At 35.9% G+C, this 20,075-nt stretch overlaps 4 protein-coding genes and 2 pseudogenes across 5 annotated transcripts; 3 read left to right on the forward strand and 3 right to left on the reverse strand.

Moving 5' to 3' along the window:
- Positions 1-1,296: 1,296 nt before the first annotated feature.
- Positions 1,297-3,506, forward strand: LOC104703014 (protein TIC 55, chloroplastic). The gene is made up of 3 exons (XM_010418941.3): positions 1,297-1,969; positions 2,098-2,200; positions 2,277-3,506. The coding sequence occupies exons 1-3, from the start codon at positions 1,569-1,571 to the stop codon at positions 3,396-3,398; spliced, it is 1,626 nt and encodes a 541-aa protein (XP_010417243.2). The 5' UTR covers positions 1,297-1,568; the 3' UTR covers positions 3,399-3,506.
- LOC104703013 (zinc finger CCCH domain-containing protein 22) lies at positions 3,425-5,793 on the reverse strand. Its single transcript, XM_010418940.2, has 4 exons — positions 5,560-5,793; positions 5,076-5,366; positions 4,707-4,767; positions 3,425-4,568 (listed from the first exon to the last, which is right to left on the reverse strand). The coding sequence occupies exons 1-4, from the start codon at positions 5,683-5,685 to the stop codon at positions 3,559-3,561; spliced, it is 1,488 nt and encodes a 495-aa protein (XP_010417242.2). The 5' UTR covers positions 5,686-5,793; the 3' UTR covers positions 3,425-3,558.
- Positions 5,794-8,623: 2,830 nt separating this feature from the next.
- Positions 8,624-9,313, forward strand: LOC104703015 (agamous-like MADS-box protein AGL61 pseudogene; annotated as a pseudogene).
- A 2,012-nt stretch (positions 9,314-11,325) lies between these two features.
- LOC104703017 (F-box/kelch-repeat protein At4g39753 pseudogene) lies at positions 11,326-12,784 on the reverse strand (annotated as a pseudogene). The gene has a single exon (XR_015561277.1). The product of XR_015561277.1 is annotated as an F-box/kelch-repeat protein At4g39753 pseudogene (transcript).
- A 3,933-nt stretch (positions 12,785-16,717) lies between these two features.
- LOC104703020 (uncharacterized) lies at positions 16,718-18,552 on the reverse strand. Its single transcript, XM_010418945.3, has 3 exons — positions 18,047-18,552; positions 17,167-17,316; positions 16,718-17,020 (listed from the first exon to the last, which is right to left on the reverse strand). Exons 1-3 carry the CDS (start codon positions 18,242-18,244, stop codon positions 16,943-16,945), a joined length of 426 nt encoding a protein of 141 aa, XP_010417247.1. The 5' UTR covers positions 18,245-18,552; the 3' UTR covers positions 16,718-16,942.
- A 766-nt stretch (positions 18,553-19,318) lies between these two features.
- Positions 19,319-19,905, forward strand: LOC104703021 (putative steroid-binding protein 3). Its single transcript, XM_010418946.3, has one exon. It carries the CDS (start codon positions 19,417-19,419, stop codon positions 19,717-19,719), a length of 303 nt encoding a protein of 100 aa, XP_010417248.2. The 5' UTR covers positions 19,319-19,416; the 3' UTR covers positions 19,720-19,905.
- The last annotated feature ends 170 nt before the right edge of the window (positions 19,906-20,075 follow it).

The raw sequence follows: 20,075 nt of genomic DNA on the forward strand, positions 1-20,075 counted from the left end.
AGGACTATAAGATTTCAACTTTTGTTGGTGGAAACAGAGGATTTATGGGATCAATGGCTGTGCTATCACATATATATCGTCAAGGACAATCACATACTTATTAGTTTCCTACAGTTTGAGAAAGTTCAGATTGGATGAAGTTCATCTGCCGTCAGCTCCTAGTTTTGTCCAAGCTTTCCCAAGGTCGTTTGCCAAACATATTTACATGTAAACTGCTGTGAAGCGTACACCCATACAAGTGAATAAAAATATTCTCATGTTAGCCGACATTGCCTTCAGTCTTAAGGGTGTTAACTTTTATGGATCTACTAGCCATGCATGAAAATTCACCCATGCAAGTCAGACAATTTCTAATTAATTGTAACACATATACACAAATCAATCAATAAATAAGAGAATTGTCCACAAAGCACACTTTAAAGTTTAAACAGAGTATTTCACAAGAAACCATGATCATCTACAACGATAGAAAAAGGCACACTATGAGCTAAAAAGCCTAAAACAGACGATGATCAAGTGGTTTTGGAAGTTGGAAGCGATAGTTTCTTGTTTCAGGAAAGTTTCCTAATGAGAATTGAATTAGTCTTCTTTACCAACTTCAAAGATAACAATCATTACTCAATCATTATGCCATCTCTGCAATTGCTTATTCAATTTTGTAAAGGTGATTGTGTTTTTTTTCTCTTGTTTTTGTAGATTAATGAAATTTTCTAATTGGTCTATTATGTTAATACCTGAACGGACATTACTCTTTGAAAAATCCATCACTAATAAGAATTTTGACCTCTGACAGACTTACACACAGTTCTTGATCTTTTTTTTTTGGGTCTGAAATACATCTCCAACACTTTTCACATCACATAAAAAGGATATACAGTACATGTCTATAACTCTTACCATATGTGTACTTTTTGCAGGAGATCATGTCCCTCCAATAACAAACCTCAAATCCTCCAAATCCATAAATAAATTACTCGAGTTTTAGAGAATAAAATTACTTCATCAGTTGTTAGTGAATTTACTTGTGATTTATATATATTAAAGATTTATATATAAGAAATTAACTTTTGAGCCTAAGTAAAATATGACAGAAGACATTATCTATATCTATATAAAGTAGATAAGAGCAAGTGATGGATTATCATCACCTACATAATTATCCATATATAACAAAACAAATATAAGACTTTCAAAACACGCAAATGCTAAATTTTCAACATCTCATATGTGGTGGAACGAGGTCCAGCGGTTGGACAAGCAACCTTAAAGCATGAGAATCGCTCGTCTCTCAGACTTGGGTTGCTCGGTCGACATATATGTCAATACAATTTTAAGTATAAACACAAAATTTATTTATATTCATTGAAAAGTAGCTATAAAAAGGACAAGTGTAATAAACTTGTAAGTAACGTTTCTTATGCTGTCTTCCACTCTCTCTCATCCTTTATTCTCTTGTTTCCTTTATTCTGATAGTGATAGACTCTCCTAAATATCATCGATGATCTTTATGATCTATTTAGGCAGAAGGGCATTTTCATCGATTTTTTTGTAATAAAGAAGAGTCCGCCATGGCTGATCATTTTCTGAGCTCGTCTCTTCAACTCACAGCTACTTCTCCAATCCTCTTCTTCACTACAGTAAAAACACCTGTTATCCACAACCACAGAACGACATGCACAGCACCGACGAACCCCCGTTTCCATCTCCTCCGCCGTTCCGCCGCCGCCGGTACCGCCGTGGCTGATCAGACAGAAGGAGGAAGAGGAGGAGAGGTTCTTTTAAACCCTGAAGACGAGAAACGTGTTGAGGTGGCTGATTACGATTGGAGGGAGGAGTGGTACCCTTTGTACCTCACCAGAAACGTTCCCGAGGATGCGCCGCTTGGCCTCACCGTCTTTGATCGCCAAATAGTTTTGTATAGAGACGGTGAAGGAACACTACGTTGTTACGAGGATCGTTGTCCTCATCGGTAAGAGATTGATCCAGCAAACAACAACTTGTTTTTCTGATGTCTACAGAATCTTGATTAGTTGTTGGAACTGTGAAAAAAGACAAAGATTTTGTTTTTACTTGTTTGAGTTCTGTTTTGTCTTTTAGGTTGGCTAAGTTGTCTGAAGGACAGCTGATTGATGGGAGATTGGAATGTCTGTACCATGGTTGGCAATTTGAAGGAGATGGCAAATGTGTCAAGATTCCTCAGGTTTTTATTTTTCGTTCTCTGAGGTTGATCAAATTTTGGAGACTATGTATTCACTTGATGGTTTTTTTTATAACAGCTTCCTGCTAGTGCCAAGATTCCAAAGGCGGCTTGCGTGAAGACATACGAGGTGAAGGATTCACAAGGAGTTGTATGGGTGTGGATGTCAACAAAAACACCTCCTAACCCTGAGAAGCTTCCTTGGTTTGAGCATTTTGCTAGACCTGGTTTTTTCGACATATCGACAACTCACGAGCTTCCTTATGACCATTCCATTCTTCTAGAGAATCTGATGGATCCGGCTCATGTCCCTATTTCTCATGATAGAACTGACTTCAGTTCAAAAAGAGAAGATGCTCAGCCTCTGGTTTTTGAGGTCACCGAGAGAACTAACCGGGGTTTCGCAGGGACTTGGGGAAAGGAGAAAGACGGCGGGAAAGGGAGTAATTTACTTCGGTTTGATGCTCCATGTGTTCTGCAGAACAATCGAGAATTTGATGGGAAGGACGGGGTGAAGAACTACTTTTCAGGGCTGTTTCTCTGTAGACCAACAGGGCAAGGGAAGTCTATGCTTATCGTTAGGTTTGGGGTCACGAAAAGATCACCTTTGGTTTCAGTGTTACCTCAATGGTTCTCGCATCAGAATGCCTGCAAGGTCTTTGAACAAGACATGGGGTTCCTATCGTCTCAAAACGAGGTCCTGATGAAGGAGAAAGTACCAACTAAGGACTTGTACTTAAATCTCAAGTCATCAGACACATGGGTCGCTGAGTATAGAAAGTGGATGGACAAAGTTGGTCATGGGATGCCTTACCATTTCGGGCATAGGACCATATCTCTCCCCAAGGTTCCTCCCGTAGTGGAGCATGCCCCAGCAGGGCTCATTGCAGCTCTCTCAGCGTCTTACCCTGCAAAAGGAGGAATTGGAACTATGCACGCTCCCAATTTGGCGAACCGGTACTTCAGACATATTATCCATTGTAGAAGCTGCAGCAAAGCGATCAAATCTTTTGAGCTCTGGAAAAATATCCTCTCTGCCACGGCAATTGCTTTGACGACTTTGGCCATTCTGGTGGTTAGTAGACAGTGGAAGGCTGTCCTGTTAGGTTCAGCAGCATTGCTCTCAACCGCAGCTTATGGTTGCTTAAGAGCTATAGAACTAAACACCAATAACTTCATTAGAACACACAGAAGACTATGAAAATATGTATATTGGGATGTCTCCTCTTTTTCCAACATATATTTCATGGAATACCATTTCGCTTGTAAACGCAACTATAATTCCAAAGGTTCCAGTGTTTGCCATAAATCATACAGTTTAACCATGAAAATTATGTTAACCTGATGCAAGGTTCTATGTTCTAAAACTTGAGCCATTTCTTCTCTTTCTCTTTGATTTCTACTGCATTGGAGGCAGCTGCTTGAGATGCTAGTGTACTCGCCAATGCCTTTCGGACTTGGTTCAGTCTTTTTGTCGCAGCATCTGAAACGACTTGATCTTTCTTGTTTCTGTTGACCATCTGTTCTAGTTTCATTAGTTCCACCTTCAAGTCCTTGATTTCGTCTTGGTATGCAACCAAAGCTTTCCTGTCTACTGGACCATTGTTTTGCTTCTTTTTTACGGACTCTATGCTGCTTACTTTCTCATGGCTTCTAGGAAAAATTTGTTCGTTGATAAAGCTAAACAAATCTGGCTTCGATTCCTCTTTTTGTTTCTCTGCCCTAGCTGCTTCTGCAAACTTCTTCTCACGCTTCCTTTTCCCACCTCTGCTCCTTTTCTTCTTCTGTTTGTCGCTTTTACCTTCTCCGTTTTTGACATGCTCAAGAGCATAATCCAGCGACCGCTTTGCTGGAAGTACTTTTACTAAGACAGGATTTAATATCCCTTGACCAGAGGCACCAAGACCCATCCCTTCACGGTAACCCATACTTGCCATCATCTTCGAAGCTATTCCTCTGGTGTGATTCTCCCACTTAGCAAATAAGACGGTGTCAGTTTGGACGCCTCTTGGTTGATTTGTGCTTTCTAGAAAGCCTATGCCTTGTGGAGATTCTTCTTCATAATCACTTGATATAGATTCGTCAGAATCTGAAGCACTCCCTTCTTCGTTCTCCTCCTCTTCCCCGTCATCATCAGTCATCTGAGCGTATTCTGACAATGCCATAGCATCAGATCCTAGCTTTGCGGAGCTTCCATCATCTCTGAAAACAATTCCGCCAACTTGTAACTCATCATCCCATGATTCAAGTTCAGCCTTCCTCCATATGTCGTATTTACTGCCAGAAACTGCCCAAATCTTGGAGCCTACCATCGATTCTTTCCACTCAGTCTGGGCATAGTTCTTCAGAGAAGATAACGGCACATCTAGTCCTGCATTGATATCTTGCAGTTAATCACCAGAATGACAAATTGACCACATTCCCGACTTCTAAAATCCTAATGTAGTGACACTACGAACAAAACACATAAACAATAGCGATAAGTCATCTAATCAGGCTTGAAACATACCATGTGAAGAACGACAAGAACTACCAAAGCGACACCTCTGTTGCATGAAAAACTTGCACATCTGCAATAGTGCGGTGCAGCGTTAGTATCTGAGACACAAAAACAACAATTGCACAACTAGCAACAGTAAAAATCTCAAAATTAGTCTTCCATAGCCATTTAATAAACGCCTGTATCAGAACCTAATTAGGCTACAAAGACAAGCACAACTGAGGCTTTCAGTAACCACTAGCCACCCTAACTTTCAGAAACCCCAGTTCGTATAAATCTTGTAACACACACTAACCAATAGCTCATGTGGATAACAAAAGAAAGAACTGAGGAAAAACCAAACAGATGAGACTGAGTAAAAGACAACTAAATTCTCACCGTCATACTCTCAGATGTGGGTGTAAGGAAAGAGATCTTGGCAGTATCAGAGCCTTCAAACCCAATAATGCGACCATTATACCAACGACCATCAGTATGTCGAAACCTACATTGCGATCCATCCAAATCCTTTTTCTCCGGCTCCAATTCCTTTAGATGCACAGCTTCAACTCCAGCATCATGATTCAACACACTCAGCGCTATATCAGCTTCTTGCAATAACCGAGCACGCTTTAACTGAAAAAGCCCTTCCTCTGTCTCCTTGATTGCTTGGAGAAGTTCTTCATGAACCTTGAGAATAACCAAAACCAGCATGAGATTGTCAAAGGCAACAAGGAAACAAACAGCATTCGGCTAATCCATACATGAAATCATTAAACTTTGGGGGTATTGGTAGTGATAGACATAGTAGTGAGTTATGAATTGTGGTAATCTTAGTTCTATAGATAACTAGGGATCTGATTTAGGAGAAGGAAAAATTTACCGAGAGGAGTTCGGGATTAAATGGGTCAGAAGCTAGGGCTTCGTCGATGGCGGAAAGAGAATCTTTTTGTTCCTTGAGCTGAACGTCAAGAAGGTCTTCAAGGGCTTTTTCTTCTTCGCTCGCCATGGGAAGATGATTCTCTTTCTCGAGGAGGAGGAGAAGGCTAGAGACGAAGACAAAGAAGAAGAAGAAAAATTCTTGGGTTAAGTCTGTACCGACCCGGAAACTTAACCGACTTACAATTTATTATTTTCTCTTCTCTTTTCATACATTTTTTTCTTTCCATAATTCGGTTTAGCTTTGGGTTCGGTGTATGAATTCGGTTCCGGTCAATTTACTTGGTTTTGTTTAAATTTTAGTTATTTCGGTTTGATTTGTTTTTTATATTCGGTTTAGTTTGTTTGGTTTTCAATTCAGGTTTGCCATGGAGTTGAATTCCTAAAGATTTATAATAGCCATGGGCGTTCGGATTTTCGGTTCGGATCGGATCATTTTTTTTAGATTTCGAATTTTTTGGATCTATAATTCTAAAATCCGTTCGGATATTTTCAAATTTCGGATTCGGATTGGATTCGGATCGGATTCGTTATCCGAAGTAATCAAAAATCTAAATTTTTCCGTCCAAATCTATTCAAACTACTTGAAATAAACCAAAATATCTAAAAATTACGTTTATTTTTTACCTAAATATACTCAAAAATAGTTGTAATAAATGAAAAAAAAAATTAAACTTGTAGACACCTAAGTTATTACAACTTATATTTATTACTAAGATATTACTACTATGTATTTTTATTTTGGGCATGTTCGGATATCCATTCGGATTTTGGTTCGGATCAGATTCGAATTCGGATTTTCGGATCCTTAAATTTAGAATCCGTTCGAATATTTCTAAATTTTTGGTTTGGATCGGATCGGATTTTTAGGCTCGGATTCGGATCGGTTTTTTCGGATTCGGATATTATGCCCATACCTAATTTATAAGATGCAAATGCAAGTTTTTTTGTGTGTTTTCTGAAGCCTTTGTTTAAATGATCTTTCATCATATATCACTAGCAAAAATCATCATTGTAAATCGTTCTATAAGTAGATTTAAGACAAGATAGATTTTTCAAAAAATAAGCAGACAAAATCATAGTTTTTTCCAATGACATATCATGCAATTACCAGTTTTGACATGTTTTTGTTAGTGGCTTATATGAAAATTGACATGTTTTTACTTTAATAGCTGAAATTTTTTGAGATTCTCTTGAGCACTTAAACTGAAAATACCTTCCTTTTTTGAGATTGAGCTCGCTGATATGAAAAATTGAAAATTGACATGTTTTTACTTTAATAGCATGTTTTCATTTATCAAAGAAATCGTATTTAACTGATATAAAAAATACCTTCCTTTTTTGAGATTGAGCTTGCTGATAGGTACATGTTTTAATTTATACGAATGATTGAGCTCGCTGATTCACAAACCATTTACCAAGTCAAAAACTACATCATACTGTACTTTAATTTTTCCAAGATTGCCACAAACGCATCATGTAGTAAGAAGACAAGCTTGTGAAAGTTTAAAGTCATTGGAGTATATAGAGGACGTAGCTCGACTAACGGTTGTGCTCCTGAAAAATTAAAGAACTAAAGAATTTTCAGTTGTCGTGCTAAAAATTCGACAGATTCATTCCCTAATAAAAAAATATTTCTTCATTACGTTAACGTGTTAATTCAGCAAACGTTTAGATACCCTATTCATTTCACGTCACGTTAGAAGAAATATATATTAGTAGAAACTTGTATATATAATATCCTTTTTTAAAAACAAAAAGACTTGTATAATTTTTTACTCATGATGATATATGAAAAAAATGATGATATATGATTTTGTATAAATGATAGAACATAAACAGAAGAAGGCATGGGAAACAGCCTCCATCTAGCTGCGACTATAAGCTCATCAAGAACATTGATAATATAGTCTCCAATCGACTCTCTACATTAACGGTCCAGGGCAATGGCAAGGAGCAAGTTGGACGATGCATTGCGAGAAGAGTTCGCAAACAAGGCGTGTCTAGCTAAATCTTCTATCCATAAGTTATACTTTTTTTGGTCAAGTAATTTATATTTTCTATTCAAATGTATTTAGCTCTTTTACTTGCGAAAAATGATGCATCTAATGTTAACATATACATATATTGAATATAATTTTACATTCATACAAAAAAAGAACTATTAGACTCTAATTTATAATGAGTTTCCATTGACAAACTACTGTTTCTTTATCAAAACAAAAAAATGAGTTATTTCTTAGTAGTTAAAATTTAAGAAGAGCACTGTTGTCATACTTTTCGAGATTTAAATATTAATTTTTGTATTACATTATTGTGTATACATATGTTTATTAAAAAGAAAAACAAGTAAGCAACAACATATATTAATAACTTATAACACTACTTTTATTTGCATAATAGTTTAACATGTGTATATATACGTTTTGATTTAAGATGTGTATATTTACAACCTTTTTTGTAACAGAAAACCCCACTCATTAGGACAATCATCCATTTATACAGAAGACAATAATAAAATTTAGGAAAAAAATAATTGCATTAGCAAGTTAATATTATTAGAACTTACACAAATCTTGGAATTTTATTATCTATCCACAAAATTAAAGACAAAACCAGTAATTACAAATGGATGTTACAAATATGACAAATGACCAACTTTGCAAGTTGATCTAGACTCACTCATTAGGACACAACCTTTTTTGTAACATAAAGAATCACTCATTAGGACAATCTTTCATTTTATACATATGACAACTATAAAAAGTAAAGAAAAAAAAATATCATTGCATTACCAAATTAAGATTTATAACTTACACAAATCTTGATATTTTATTATCTATCCACAATATTAAAGACAAAACCAGTAATTACAAATGGATGTTACAAAAATAAAAATAAATTACCAACTTTACAAGTTGATCTCATAATAATGCCACACTTTAGACTCAAGCATGTATATAAACAAGCATTCTCTCCACCAAATATACCAACAAAGAAAGGAAACTCAAACCCGCCACTAAAAAAAAATGATGATGTCAAAGAAGAAAGAAACCATCGGACGACAAAAAATTCCAATGGTTAAGATAAAGAAAGAGAGCCACAGGCAAGTCACGTTCTCGAAACGCAGAGCCGGTCTCTTCAAGAAAGCTAGTGAGCTTTGCACGTTGTGTGGTGCAGAGATTGGAATCATCGTGTTTTCTCCCGCGAAAAAGCCTTTCTCTTTCGGTCATCCGAGTGTTGAATCTGTATTGGATCGTTACTTGTCCCGAAACAATATATCATTAGCTCAGACTCAACAACCACAAGGAAACTCTGCAGCGGGCTGCGAACTGAATATGCAGTTAACGCAGATTTTGAGCGAGGTAGAGGATGAGAAGAAGAAGGGTCAAGCAATGGAAGAAATAAGAAAAGCGAGTGTGAGGCGGTCGGTGATCAATTGGTGGGAGAAACCAGTAGAGGAGATGAATATGTTTCAGTTACAAGAAATGAAACATGCATTGGAGGAGTTGAGGAAGACGGTTGTGACAAATATGGCCTCATTTAGTGAGGTGAAAGAGGATGTGTTTGGTTTCTTGGACAACAAAGTGACAGCTCCTCCGTACATGAACATGTCGGCTGGTCTTTCAAGTATTTATAATTTTGCCAACGGAAATGGTTGTTTCTGATTCCAAAATTGCTTTCATTTTTTGTTTTTGGGTTGCACTAGTATGAAAGTGAATCAAATAACTTGTAAGCTAGTATCTTGCTAGCTTATTTTCTTTTTGAAATTAGTTTTGTTGCCTTACAACCACACAAATGATATTGATAATTAAGGGATTAATGTGAAAATATCAAATCTTTATTATTGTTATTTGTTTGAACTACTTGAATGGTCGATTATATGTTAAATGGATTTATAGCTTCTTTTGGGTGTATAACACATATATTTGAAAAAATAAAAGGCATATCCGACAATCAGAACAGAGGAAGAGATACATTGCTCATAACACGGCAACAATCTCAGGTCTAGTATAACAAGGAAGCAACTCTATAGCTAGAGACGCGACTAGAGATTAACAAACAAATCTTAATCTCGTTAGAACCTCTTCTTCATCTCATTAAGACAAATCTTAATCTCATTAGAACCTTCGTTAATCGTACGACAAAACTGAGTCATCTTAAAACAATTAAGATTTTATAACAAAGAAATATCAGAATTTATTTTATTTCTATCCAAAAATCAAAACCAAATTGATTTTTTTTTTTTTTTTGAATTATTAAAAGGTTCCAGGCCTAGGCCTGTACATCCCCTCAGGCCAAAGACCAAATCATTTTATATGGTCCCCTCCCAAGTGCCGTCTCTCGAACCAGCGACCTCTAGACTTTGCCAAAGAGTCTTTACTAATTGAGCTATCGACGCTTGGTAACCAAATTGAGTTTACAATTGCTGTTACAAAAATGAATAATGATCAATTTTGGAAATTACATTGAGAATGTTACTCCATAATTTATGTATTCGATGCTAACTGCCAAGTGCTAAGGCTAGGATTGCATTGTGCGACAAGTTGGTGTCAATTGTCATGGTACGAAAACGAGTGGGACTACTGGTCTGAGTTCTCGTGTCGTTGATCTTATCGTTCACATGTCAAAGGCCTATAAGTTGACACCAGAGAATACATGCATCGATAAAGTTTGTAAGTTGGGTTGTTTCTGATTTTAAAAAGGAGAAACAAACTACACTTTTGAATTAATGTGTTCACTAGAGAGGTTCGTTTATGAATCCTATATATGCTTTGTTTTTACGAATTCAAACTCTTTTTTTAACTTACACCGCCTTATAGAGATCAAAAAAATGTTATTCTTTTCGTATTCACAAGGTACTCTTTTTTTTTTTCATAGTAGCACCAGAAGGGAAGTGAATCAAATATTTTATAGGCTAGCATCTTGCTAGTCGTAAAATTTTCAGATTTTTTTTTTCTTTAGTAACGTAGAGAAAACTTTTATATATATCATATATGTATATTATAAATTAAATGAATTAATGTTATGGGATCAAATCTTTACTAATGTTACCTAGTTGAACTACTCCAATGATAGAATTATATGTTAAACAGGTTGAATTTTCACCGATTTATGGTGCGTTTCAACATTTTCTGGAATGTTCTTTGGCTTAATTCGTTTTTGTGATTGTGTATTCCACTTAAATGTAAACTATGTATCTACTTAGGTGACTTATCAATGTTGTCTAAGCCGTCTACTCATGCATGTCAGAGCGTTGCAAGAGTATCGCAAAAGATGATTTTGATTTCTAGACTTGTCAAAATGTTTTACTTTTATTGCTTTGGTGTGAATGACTAAGTGAGTTTAATCACGCTATATAGAAAGAGTATATTAGAAGTCGGAATGATACAAAAATTATTAGACATTATTTAACATAGTAGCCATGCATGACATGTATATCGTGATACTGATTAATATGGAGGTAGACAGAAATTTTAATCTGGGCATGTAGCATATATAAGACAACGACAATCCCACGACAGAGACTACGAGCATCGAATAAATTTAGTGATAATACCTGAATATATTCCTCATTGATGTTTACCAATGATTTAAGTCAAAATATACTACTTGGGTTTAAAACATCGAAGTGTTTCAAGAATTAATTCTCGCCACTATCGCAGCGAAAATGGAAACATGTTGACAAATGATCAAGTCAGTATCGCTGTAGAAAGCAAGAAACGTTAGGAACCTTAAGCATAACATGTTGACAAATGATCAAGTCAGTATCGCTGTAGAACGCAAGGAACGGTATGAACTAGGAAACTTAAGCATAACAAACATGTTGACAAATGATCAAGTCAGTATCGCTGTAGAAAGCAAGAAACGTTAGGAACCTTAAGCATAACATGTTGACAAATGATCAAGTCAGTATCGATGTAGAACGCAAGAAACGGTATGAACTAGGAACCTTTAGCATAACACTAGACCATTCAACTTTCCCCCAAACCTGACCATTTTTGCGCTTTTCAAACGCAATCAGTGCACCGCAAATATTCTTCTCTTCACAAATACGACGGCGAGGCTTCGTAGACTTGTCCCACAAGAGTAAGAGTTTTCCATTGAAGTTAAATGTCTCCATCAAACCACTACGACGACTTTGATTCAGTGAAGACAGACCTTTGACAACTCTCCAATCACTATATTCTTTGTCATACCACATAAAACTGTTGGGACGGCAAGAGTACCACACATTATCTACCACACACTTACTACCAATCTCAAGTACTTTGTCTGCAACGTTCCATTTACCTTCTTTTGGATCATAAACAGAATCCTTGCTCTCATTGCTCCTAACGTACAACTTTCCTTGGATAACTTGTATCCCTCTAATCAGTGTAGAGAAGCGGAGCTCGGGACCAGGGTCCGGTAGAGGTTTCCAAGTTTGAGTCTTTGTATCGAAAACCTCACCCCAAGTATCATTTGCACCGCAACCTCCCATTACATATATTTTCCCATCAAAGAGACACGCAACGTGATTGACTCGAGCTACAGACATGTTGGGAGCAACACGCCATATGCAAGCATCCTTTTTACGAACCAACATGTTACGAGACGGAGGGTAGCATTGTCTGAATGCATAGACATCTAAACCAACATTAACGATAAGCAATGGTTCAGAAGCATAGGAAGAAGGTACTGGTACCAATTTAGACTTCTTCTTCTTATTCTCCTCCTCCTTGTCGAAATCCTCAGGTTTGATCCAGAGCGTGTACCAAGTAGGAAGAGGACGATCGGGAAACTTTAAGCAGACGTAAAAGAAGGGTTCTTGTGTTTTGTGGTGAAATCGAGCGTGGTTAAGATCAATAGATTTAATGAGAGAGCGAAAGGTCTTGGAGACTAACGATAGTTTAGGGTAGTAGGATTTGGATAAACGGGATAAGCAGTTTAGAATGAGAACATCTGGGAGTGACAAAAATGGTAGAGGAGGTGGTGGATTCGATTTCCTCTTTTTCCATGGAGGTTCGTCCAAGGAACTCGTAGCCGCAGAAGAGGCGGCTGTGGTTCCTCCTACCCAATAGTTCATTAGGTAAAACAGTATTAGGTCAATTTCCCTAAACACGATTAGGGCTTATAAATGTTTTTTATTTTTATTTTATTATAACATTTATTTAATATTAAGCCAAACCCAAACCCAAACCAATTAAAAAATAGACGACTAAACCCTTCATTAATATTATTTTTTCTTGTTTTTTTCTCGTCTCTTCAAACCATGCTGCCACCCACAACCTTTCTACTGTAATATATCTCTCTCTATTATGATCGATCTGTCATGCTAAATTAGCAAACTATCGGATCCAATCGTCGATCTATGATTGTGTTTTTTTTCTTTTCTTTTTTTCGTTTTGTAAATGCATCACTTTGTCAAACCTCGCTGCGCTACTCGGCAATGCCCTTACTGTCCTTGAGAACCCTTTGGTGGCTCAAGGATACTTAATACTAATCTGTGAACGGATTTGATGTTTCATCTGTGTTTGTTGTTGCATCTCACTATGTTTTTTTTTGCGTTTGTCACTGCATCTATCAAAACTTTTTGATGTAAACAAAAAAAACAGAAATAAGTTAAGGAAAGCCTTTATAAAGTTATTCTTATTTTATAATCCATTCTAGTAACTAACTATCACCAAAGTTAATGACCATTGAGTTCATAGCTTATATAGCATGACGATTGATCATAAAAACCTTTTTATCTGTCAAAATTTTCTTCCACCACTGATCGAGCCACACCTAAAAGAAGAGATAATTCTTAAGGTATTTTGGTTTAGGTCTTTGTTTTGCTGAGCGCAGAAGCTTTGTTTGCTAAGCATGATTAAAACATTAAATTTTGTTGATGGCCGGTAGACTGTGTTGTATGGTCTTTGTTCATTTTAGCTTTCTCTTTTGTTTCTTAATGAGCATGGTTACCACTTGTTGTCTTACTTTTGTTGAGTTCCAACTGTTATCATAAGTTATAGACTGAAATGTTTCCTATTTGTGAGTGATTCAAAGGTTATGGTCGATCTGTAATTGCAAAATATCAAACCTCCTCCTGTGATTGTGTTTATGCCTTGTCCGTTTTGTCAAACCTCGCTGCTGCTCGGCAATGCCCTTACTGTCCAGGCTGCGGAAAAAACCCTTTGGTGGCTCAAGGATACTTCTTTAGCTGATATTAATCTATGAATATATATATGAAAGGGATTTGATGTTTCATCTGTGTTTGTTGTTGCATCTCACTATGTTGTTTTGCGTTTGTCACTGCATCTATGAAAACAATTGATGTAAAAAAAAAAGGTAAGGAAAGCCTTTATAAAGTTATTCTTAGTTTACAATCCATCGAATAATTTATCACCGATAGCTTATGGCATAACCATTGATCATAAAAACCTTTTAATCTGTCAAAATTCTTTCTCCTACTATTGCTTTGTCAGTTCTCATCTGCCCATAGAGCCACACCTAAAAAATTCCAACAAAAAGTTAGTATATAATTAAATAAAACTAATTAAACCATTGATTTTGTATATTAAACCTCACTGATGTTATATACTAGATCATGGATCAATGATTTAAAAACACTTTGTATCATTAGGAGGAAAAATTGGGATGTCAGTTCTCATCTGCCCATAGACCATTGGTAACAATCAACTCACCTGACACTCACCCTTTAGGTAAAGTATGAGATAATTCTAAAGTTATTTTCGTTTAAGTATTTGTTTTGCTGAGCATGATTAATACTTTGAGTTTGTTGATGGCTGGTTGATTTTCTTCTATGGTCTTTGTTCTTTTTATATTTTTCTTTTGTAATATACCACACATAGTAGTAGTAGGAGGTTAAATTTTAACAACATTGTTTATACTAGATTTCAGTTTCACCTTCGTTTTTTCTTTTTGACATTTATGTAAGTTTTGTAACTCCGGTAATCGAAGTTTGTTGGTGACCAGACCAAAAAAAATAAAAAATAAAAGTAACGAAGATGCAAATGGTTTACGCAACCACATTAAAATGTAAGAGAAAAATACGAAGGCGATGCTTTACCTATCGCTACTATATTTGAACTTCGTTGACATGTACTGTAAGGCCATCTTTATCGGTAAAACATGTTGGGTGCTTTTAGGATTTTTAAAAATGAAAATATAGGAAAAGTAGATTTAGAACATGTTTTTGGATCTTAAACTAGAACTGTTTTTGGCCCAGTTCTAGTGTGACGTGGCGTACATTTTGCAACCGATAAAACTTTTCATTTCTCATTTTGTTCGATATCGTGACAAACTCCTTGTGAAATCGGAAGAAATTTGTCCCAAAATTCAGTTGCAAATGGAGGAAAATGATTTAATTTTTGCTGACCTCCGACTGTTCGAACCGTTACTCATCACCTCCACCGACGGCGGATCTCAACGGCGACTCTGGTTCAGGTAATCGTGACTCGTCTCCTTCCGATGGCGAATTGATTTTTTTTTTTCTGGGTTATCGTTGATCTGGATTCTTTTCATCGATGGATGGTGATTTGATTTGAAAACTTTGCTTTTGTATTTCTTCAATTTAAAATCTGGGTTTGGTACTATTTTTTTATTCGTTTTGTTTGTGTATCCGATTTGGTATGTAGTTTCTCCTAATAATCTTTATGTGGGATTCATTTTGTTTATCTTTAGAATTGAATTGTGAAACGTGTGGATGGGATTGTGTGTGATATGATATAGAGATGAGAGATCTTGATTATGTGTGAAGAGGACTCTCAACAGTTCGTAGAGGAGATTCATGAAATAAAAGTGGTTGGTGTCAAGGAATCAATTTCATCAGAGGGAGAACCATACTGCACAAAACAATTGATTCCCCAATCTAAGGTACAAGTCTCTTTTCTGGAACCTAGTCATAGACTTTACAGTGATATAGGTGTTTCACAATGCTATTTCAGTTTTTAAAGCTGATTCCCCAATCTACTTGAAGCACAAATGGCGATCCAAGAGACTGCAAACTCAGTTGAATAGCTTGTTGTCTCATCAACTACCTTGTTAAATCAAATCTCTATCACTTTGTACTGCAAAAAATATTTCCTTTTCTCTTTGTTTCTTTTGTATGGACTGGAGTCAGTATATATGACACTAAAGATTCAATGGCAACTGGACTAAGAGAGACGCTGGTGGATGAGAAGATCTATGTAGCAGTGAGAGAGAGAGAGAACTAAAGAGCAAGACTACTCTCGTTCGGTCGATACAGAACAGTGGAGGCAAAGAATTTTGTATTGTCCACGTTCATCAACCGATCTCAGTCCGTAAGTATTTTATAAATCTTTTTCCAATCTTTTTGTGTTTTGCTTAATTAAAGGATATTAATTGGTTGATTTTGGACTATCTTGCTTTATTCATTTCAAGCGGGAGCGATGTCCCATTTCAAGCAGGGAAGCTAGAAGAAGAGATAACTTGTATCTAGAAGGTGATGTCCGATGTTTGAAATGGTGTTAATGTTGCAAAGGTTTTGTGTGTGTGTTTTCAGATTTGTGAACCATCAAAGCTAGAGAGTAGAGAGTTTCTGAAAAAACTGCAGGTCTTTGAAGTACCAAATCTATTTTGTATATCATCATCTACTGATATATGATTCAAACAGAGACAACATATATTGAAAGAGTTTCCTTTTATGTTTCAGGGACTTCTCCACAGAGATGGAATGAAATGTCAAAGTGGTGATAAGTGCTTGTGCAAACCTTGGAAGAAGGAGGACATTCCAACTTGTCTATCATCAAGTCTTGTGAAGGTCCTAACGATATTGAAGTTTGGAGATATCTATGAAGATGAGGACATGAACAGAATGATGGAGCAAGTACTTCCTTGAGACAACATACACACCCTATCGTTACAATTGCAGCTTATGATACGAAACAAATTTCCTAGTTTTAACTTCAATATTCATGTATCAAATGTACAATAAAAATTGATTATTATATTATTAAATCTTATGATCTTAAACATCTCCCAATAACTAATTTCTTAACAAAAGTTCTTAACTAATAATCTTATATTATTTTCACAATATTTATACTCTAAGAACACCCAAAACTGTTCTCCCTAATGAAATCGTAAGAGTCACGTTTGTTGATTACAAGAAATCTTCTTGTAGCCCTTTGGTTATTCATAAAGAAATGAATAAATGAACATATACCACATACAAAAATAAATACTTGTGAAAAGATATACTGCATATCTAACTTAGATTCCACTCGAACCAATATATAGTGATTGATATACACATTTTTAGCTCCACAAACAATCATTAAAGGTTAAAACCCTCACGTAACTTGCTTTTCGCTCTTCAGCTACGACGGCACTGGAGGCTTTTCTAACCACTTGGCACGAAACCCAGTACCTTTGCAATCCCTACAGCAAGCAGATCCCTGAGACCAATAAACGAATCGAGTGTTCATACTTTTGAAGATATATAAAATCAGGAAGACACATCGGGCAGGTCTATACTTTTGAGGACAAAAAAAAAACGATTAACCACTGTGTTTTATTTTATTTTTTATGTTGGATTACAAACCTGTCCGGAGCAGATCACGCAAGAAGTATTCCTTGAGGGTACTTGGCAAAGCATGTTATCACCGAGGATGAAGAACCCTGTACCCGCACACCATTTGCATTCAACATGACCCTTTGAATTGCAAGACGAGCATCCAACAGGACTTGGTTGCTGCAGTGAACACAAGAAACATAATTGAGTCACAACACATACAAAAAATCTTGTAACACATAGAAACAGAAGCGATCTACTGAACTTTTAAGAACGGTACACGAGTCCAATGTTAAAGCTTGAGGAAACTGCAAAATGCTAGAAGAAAACAAGGCTTCATAATCTTAAATTGTGGATAGATTCTTTGCAATCAATGGAAGAGAATAAGCAGATAATCCAACAAGCAAGCTACAAAACTATAGTGTGCATTGCGAGATTAGTCAAGCAAGCCTCATCCCTCAGTGTTGTCAATTTGTCATCATATGTCACAAACCAAATGAACTGTGAACACAAAATCTTTGATAAACATACAATACAACTTCTTCTTGCCAGAAACAAACCCAAAGGGATACATAGCAATTACAGTGTCTTTAGATATCAAACTGATCGTAAAAAGGCCTTTTAAACTTGCTGATACTAATTCACCTCTTAATCTGAATTTAACCATATCTCATCTCACAAATCCAAGTGTTTTCAATCTCATACGAAACTGCAAATAGCAGTTCAATCATACATGACTACAAAACAGGTATACATAAGACACAAAATCATACAAAGCAAGTAACAAGCATGAAAAAGGATCAGTTCTTTGTAAATTTTACTCAGAAGATTCAACAAAAACCCAAACGAATTCAAAATTAACAACAAGTAGGGAGGAGCACTAGTCTAAATCTCGGAGAGAAAACAGAACCTGTGAGATAATCCAAGCTTGATCCATACGCTTGGCGAAATTTGAAGAACTCTCAGGCGAATCCACCGCCGAAGCCTTGACGGGAAAGCGGCGACGAGCCGGTACAAAACCTAGCTTTGTTCTCCTCGGAGTGCTCCATGGTGGATTCAAAATTGGTTTCGTTACGAGGTGTGCATCGCAACACATGCAAATCTCCATTTCCTTCTTCTTCTTCTTCTTGGCCGACAAGGTTAAATTCAGAGGTTTAAATTTGTCTTTGCAATTTTGTTTTGCTTTGGGTATACCAAATTGGAAGACGAGAGGAGCAGGAGAAAAGTCTCGGAAGTCGGAACAGAGAAATTGGTTTAATTCGGAACATTAAACTCCGGTCTCGTGAAATGACCGATTCAATTATCTCTAACCGGTCGCAAAATCCCGGTTAAAACTTAAAGCCATTAACTTTGTCTCTGCCCGAAAGTAAAGTTTTTGGGTTTTTTTTTTTGGGGCCAAAATCTTAGGTTCCGAACAAAGAAAACAGATCAAATGCAATATATAAGTATGTATTAAGTGGGCATTGGGCGGGCGTATGACACATTTTGGTCCCTCAAATATAATAAAATTATTTTTAGAGTTTTTTAGGTTTAGTACGAGCATTAGTGTATTTATAGTTGGTTCCTTGAATAAAATAACAATATTTTTAATAAAAAAATTAATTATTTAAATTAATAAGTAAAAACATATTAAAGTTTCAATTAAAATAAAACATATAACATTAACATTAAAAACATAAGAAAATTATAAAGTTACAAAAATTTGAAAAAAAAACATACAATTAAAACATTAAAAATTAAAAACATTTTATTCAATCCATAAAATTAAAAACCAAAAAAAAGAAAAAAAATAAAAACCCAAACAATACCAACCACAGCATAAGTATAAAGAAGGACACAACAAACATCGTCCTATTTGAAGGAAGGCATTTTCGATAATCTGCATATTCTAATTTAAATTTAAAATTTTAATAGTGAATGACGGTGGAAACATTCTAATGCATTTAGTCTAACAAGTATGATCATGTTTGAAAACAAGTGTTTAATCTGGTTATTATTGCCAAATTTGTGTCAGGTATATTTTCACTTTTACTATTTTAACAAAATTGATGGTGACAAAAAAAAAACTCATTTTAATAAAATTATGAAATAGCGTTATTTTGCAATTTACCCTAAATTTCTTCCACTTATCAAAAAAAAATAATAATAATATATATATATATATATAAAGTTATTCTGCTAGGATATGCCTAAAAATATATATCTCTCAACCTTTATAAGTTGTAGTGTAGTTGGTTCTTTCCAGAAACATTCGATCCAAAAGCATAAGAAAAAAGAAAAATGGAGTTCACCGCAGAGCAGCTAAGCCGATACAACGGCACCAATGGATCATCACCGATCTACGTCGCAATCAAAGGCCGCGTGTTCGACGTCACCACGGGAAAATCCTTCTACGGCCCCGGAGGCGATTACGCGATGTTCGCCGGAAAAGACGCGAGCAGAGCTCTAGGTAAGATGAGTAAGAACGAAGAAGATGTCTCTCCTTCTCTTGAAGGTCTCACTGAGAAAGAGATGAACACTCTTAATGATTGGGAGACGAAATTTGTATCAAAGTACCCTGTCGTTGGCCGTGTTGTCTCCTAGATCTGGGATTTATTATGATGATGATGATGATGATGATGATGATATGTAACTATGGTATGATTGTGTGTCTTGTGTGTTTCTGATTTCGTGTGTTTGGATCTGATCGTTTTGGATGATGACGGTTTGATACAATGAACACATTTAAGTACCAAATTGTCTAATTGGAATAAATTGGTGTTGATCTTACTTGTGTTTTTCTTTCTTTTGAATTTGTTGCTCTTAATCGAATTGGATTGATATGTTTAAGGTTAGAGATTTGCCAATTTTACTCAATTTAGACTTTGGGAAAGTTTGAAGTTCGCATCTTTTAATGATGGAAACTTAAGTTCTGTAATTAATATGGTCTTAATGCTCTC

The sequence above is a fragment of the Camelina sativa genome, chromosome 7 (genome assembly GCF_030686135.1).
Source record: "Camelina sativa cultivar CO46 ecotype springtype chromosome 7, ASM3068613v1".
In the NCBI taxonomy this organism is placed as follows: domain Eukaryota; kingdom Viridiplantae; phylum Streptophyta; class Magnoliopsida; order Brassicales; family Brassicaceae; genus Camelina; species Camelina sativa.